General features: G+C 41.8%; 1 protein-coding gene across 1 annotated transcript; it reads right to left on the minus strand.

Moving 5' to 3' along the window:
• Positions 1–1,167: 1,167 nt before the first annotated feature.
• Positions 1,168–2,757, minus strand: LOC104424716 (1-aminocyclopropane-1-carboxylate oxidase 1). Its single transcript, XM_010037205.3, has 4 exons — positions 2,556–2,757; positions 2,226–2,452; positions 1,801–2,134; positions 1,168–1,686 (listed from the first exon to the last, which is right to left on the minus strand). The coding sequence occupies exons 1-4, from the start codon at positions 2,658–2,660 to the stop codon at positions 1,390–1,392; spliced, it is 963 nt and encodes a 320-aa protein (XP_010035507.2). The 5' UTR covers positions 2,661–2,757; the 3' UTR covers positions 1,168–1,389.
• Positions 2,758–3,489: the final 732 nt, after the last annotated feature.

Genomic DNA, 3,489 nt, shown 5'->3' on the forward strand with positions numbered 1-3,489 from the left:
AATTCGTTAGATATGATGCAAAATGGATCTTTTCCTATCGTAAGTCCGTGGAAAATGAGCACCAAAGTTTGATGATAGGCTCAGGCATCTTGGTTTAGCTCGTAAAAAGAGAGCGACGAGCATAAGAAGCATCAATTTTCAGGCCAATTGGAGGGCAATGTTATATGATTCAACGATGGGGAAAAAAACTAATATGACTTGACACGTTTCGCCTTATTTTAAATGGATTTTCCATTCTCATGAAATTAATATATTTATGGCCACGATATGGAAATTTCATGAGTAGCCAATGCGACTATGATGTTGCAACACAAGTCGACAGCTTTAGGAGAAAATTATTCATTAGTAGCAGTAAAATTGTTCATATGACATGTGACGATAAAGAGGGATTGGTGGAATTATTCAAGCATCCTTAGAACATCATGGGCTTGACAATTGACTCGATACGCTTCCAAGCCCAAAAAATTCCTTTGTGGTCTCACTTTGGGTCAATACACAGACCATGAGTTGTCACTTGATCCGTCTCGTTCATGTTTACAAATCTAAGTAACATGGAAGCCTATACCAAAGAGTTGGCCAGTTCATGGATCACGATCAAGTTTGGATAGTCAGAGTGGGGTATCTGGGCTAAAATATGTCTTTTGTAGGCTCGTTCGTGAATCCAATTTCTAGATAAAATTGGTCGAACTTGGGTCGGCCTTGATTTACCGCTTGGAAAGGGATTTTCCTCTCCTGATACCGATCATTTTGTCTTTTAAATCGATTTGGGGAGGGGGGAATGGCCTTCACCTATCACCCAATTGTTACCTATAATCATGAGATTATTCTAACAATCCCCCTAATGCAAATGCATCATTAATATGTCATGTCTCATAGAGTTTTGACATGAAATCCACCGAATTTAATGATTGATACTCTAATATGTTATATGAGATGCATACATTCAAAAGTTGGGTGCTTCATAAATTTTGAGAGTTCTTTTTTTCCATTTGATGAAGCTGTTGAGTTAGTAGCTGTTTTATCGACATTTTGCTCATTAACGAGTTATTTCGCGATGCTCACCATCCTTATAATCAATAGAAGCCTTCATTGGGTTAAAACAATGGTTTAAGTTATTAGATAGTATAAAACCAACTAATGGAGGGATCATTTCCACATGCCATAACATTCAACATTTCATAAATAATCTTACACATAACATTATAATTGCTAACGCGACACATAGGGTGACCGTTCAATAATTTTCTCTCAAGCTTGTCAAAGGAAAAATATTCTTTCCAACCATCGAAAAATTCAGAGTCCTTTCTTACCAAAGAGGACTCCCATATATTTGCATTGAAATCAAAGAATTGCAACCTTATTGAAGAAGAAATCCCCAAATTTCCCATATCAAGCGGTTGCAATTGACTCCAAATTGGGGCTCGACTCCATAGCTTTCATGGCTTGGAACCTTGGCTCTTTGGCTTGGAACTTGAGAGCAGCATACAATTTCATGTAGTCCTCAAACACGAACTCCGGATAAGCTGCTTCGCCGGCCTCCTCTGCCTTGCTCTCCACAAGGGCCGGTGCCGGATAGATCACTGCGTCGCTGCCCGGGTTGTAGAATGAAGCTATGGACATCCTATTCCCATCGGTTTGAGCCACCACCCTATGCAACACACTCTTGTACTTGCCATTGGTTATCACCTGTTATTGATTTGAAACAATCTTTCAATTTCAAATGCCGAATGGGATATTCTTGTATTAAAGGGTGATGGTTTTGTTATATTGTGTAAGCAGCAGCGCGATTATGTATGTTACCTCAATTTGGTCTCCGAGGTTGACAACGATAGAGTGGTGCATCGGGGGGACGTCGACCCACTGGCCGTCCTTGAGGAGCTGCAAGCCGCTGACCTTGTCATCCTGGAAGAGCAGGACAATGCCGCCGGCATCAGTGTGGGCCCGGAGCCCCTTGATCAGGTCGGGCTTTGGGCACGGCGGGTAGTTGCTGACCTTGGTGCCGAAGTTCGGTCCGTTGGACCCGTGGAAGGCCTTCTTCAAGTAGCCTTTCTCCAGGCCTAGGTTCTCACACAGCAGGTCCATGAGCTCCTCCGCCAGCTTCTCCAAGTTCACTGCAAACTCCTTCATGACTTTCCTGCACATCAAATGGTGAAAGGTCGTCATCGATAGATGCGGAGTGGAATGCAGCTTTTCATCTAAATTGATAAATTATCGTCATCAGTTACCTGTAGTCATCATCGAGATCTGGGATTTGGGAGATGTTGGATACGGGGAGGTGCTTCAAGTGGAAGGTGCTTTCCCAGTCCAAGTCATGGACCTCTGTCTCGACATACTCGAGGCCCTTGCTCGCCACCAACTCTTTGAACCTCTGCTCCATGCACTTCTTGTAGTGTCCCTTTGTCATTCTCTCGACCGTGTCCATCAGCTCTGGTGGAATCCCATGATTCACCAGCTTCATTTGGTCATTTCCCAAGGCATCACAATCCAAAATGTTAGACCCACTTTATCAAGCATAAATATAAGTGAGAGAGAGAGAGAGAGAGAGAGTTTTGTACCTCAAAGAAGCCCCAGTTCTCACAGGCATCTTTGATCTTGTCCATGGTGATTGCTCTCTGCTCACCATTCAGGTTCTCCATGTTAATCACTGGGAAGTTCTCCATTTTCTCTCTAGAAGCTGAAGTGAAACCTTGCTTCTCTTTTGGTTGCTCTCTCTCTCTTTCTCTCTCGCACAGAATGAAGATAACGCACTTGCTTGTTTGCCTTGGCTTGTCTTGTGCATTGGGCTGTCTGGTGGGTTCCCTATTTATAGTAGTTTTTTCCTACTGCACAAGAGAGGATTTCCTTTACCACTTCTATGCTCACGTGCTGGGCGAACGAGGATTGAAGAGGATGGAAAATTACTAAAATTAAGAAATCCAGTGGGTCCCAAAGGTGGTGGCTTTGGTCAGCCTGCCTTGTCCAACCATTTCTCTTGCTCTCCGGATTTTGGACCCCACCTTGGTGGTGGCTAAGATACCTTTTCCTTTTTCGCGTTTATTTGTTTCATGACATCAGCTAAATAAATGGGATTCGGTCCTTATTTAGAAGCGAGTGGCTCGTGCACATTTTCCTATTTGACATCACAATCTGTATGATAAACGTTTTGCTGTTAATTGGTTCCGTGGCTAGATGGTCCACATATGATCTTGCTCATCCGCATCGTCTTGCTAGATAAGATTAAGAGAGATTATATAAATGGGTCAATTGAACAAAAGTTAGGTAGCTATGATGAAATCGGAGATATTATTGGATGCTTTTAAGACATGATAATCCAATTCAATTGTTAGTTGTCACCACATTGATTTTAAGAGAAGAATATAAAAAGATATTCATGACATTTAAAAGTAAACTGATTTGATTGATTGTTGAGGGTAGTTTCTAGATTTTAACTTTGAATTTCAAAGGTAATTTTCTTGTCAGAATTTATGAAAGTTATGCTTGACTGTGAAT

Source organism: Eucalyptus grandis, chromosome 11, assembly GCF_016545825.1.
Source record: "Eucalyptus grandis isolate ANBG69807.140 chromosome 11, ASM1654582v1, whole genome shotgun sequence".
NCBI classification, from domain to species: Eukaryota; Viridiplantae; Streptophyta; class Magnoliopsida; order Myrtales; family Myrtaceae; genus Eucalyptus; species Eucalyptus grandis.

Coding starts and splice junctions, on each gene's coding strand:
- LOC104424716 (XM_010037205.3), bottom strand. CDS start 2,660: ATGGAGAACTTCCCAGTGATTAACATGGAGAACCTGAATGGTGAGCAG. Junction 2,453..2,555: donor AGAACTGGGGCTTCTTTGAG/GTACAAAACTCT, acceptor GACCAAATGAAG/CTGGTGAATCATGGGATTCC. Junction 1,687..1,800: donor ACCTCGGAGACCAAATTGAG/GTAACATACATA, acceptor AATCAATAACAG/GTGATAACCAATGGCAAGTA.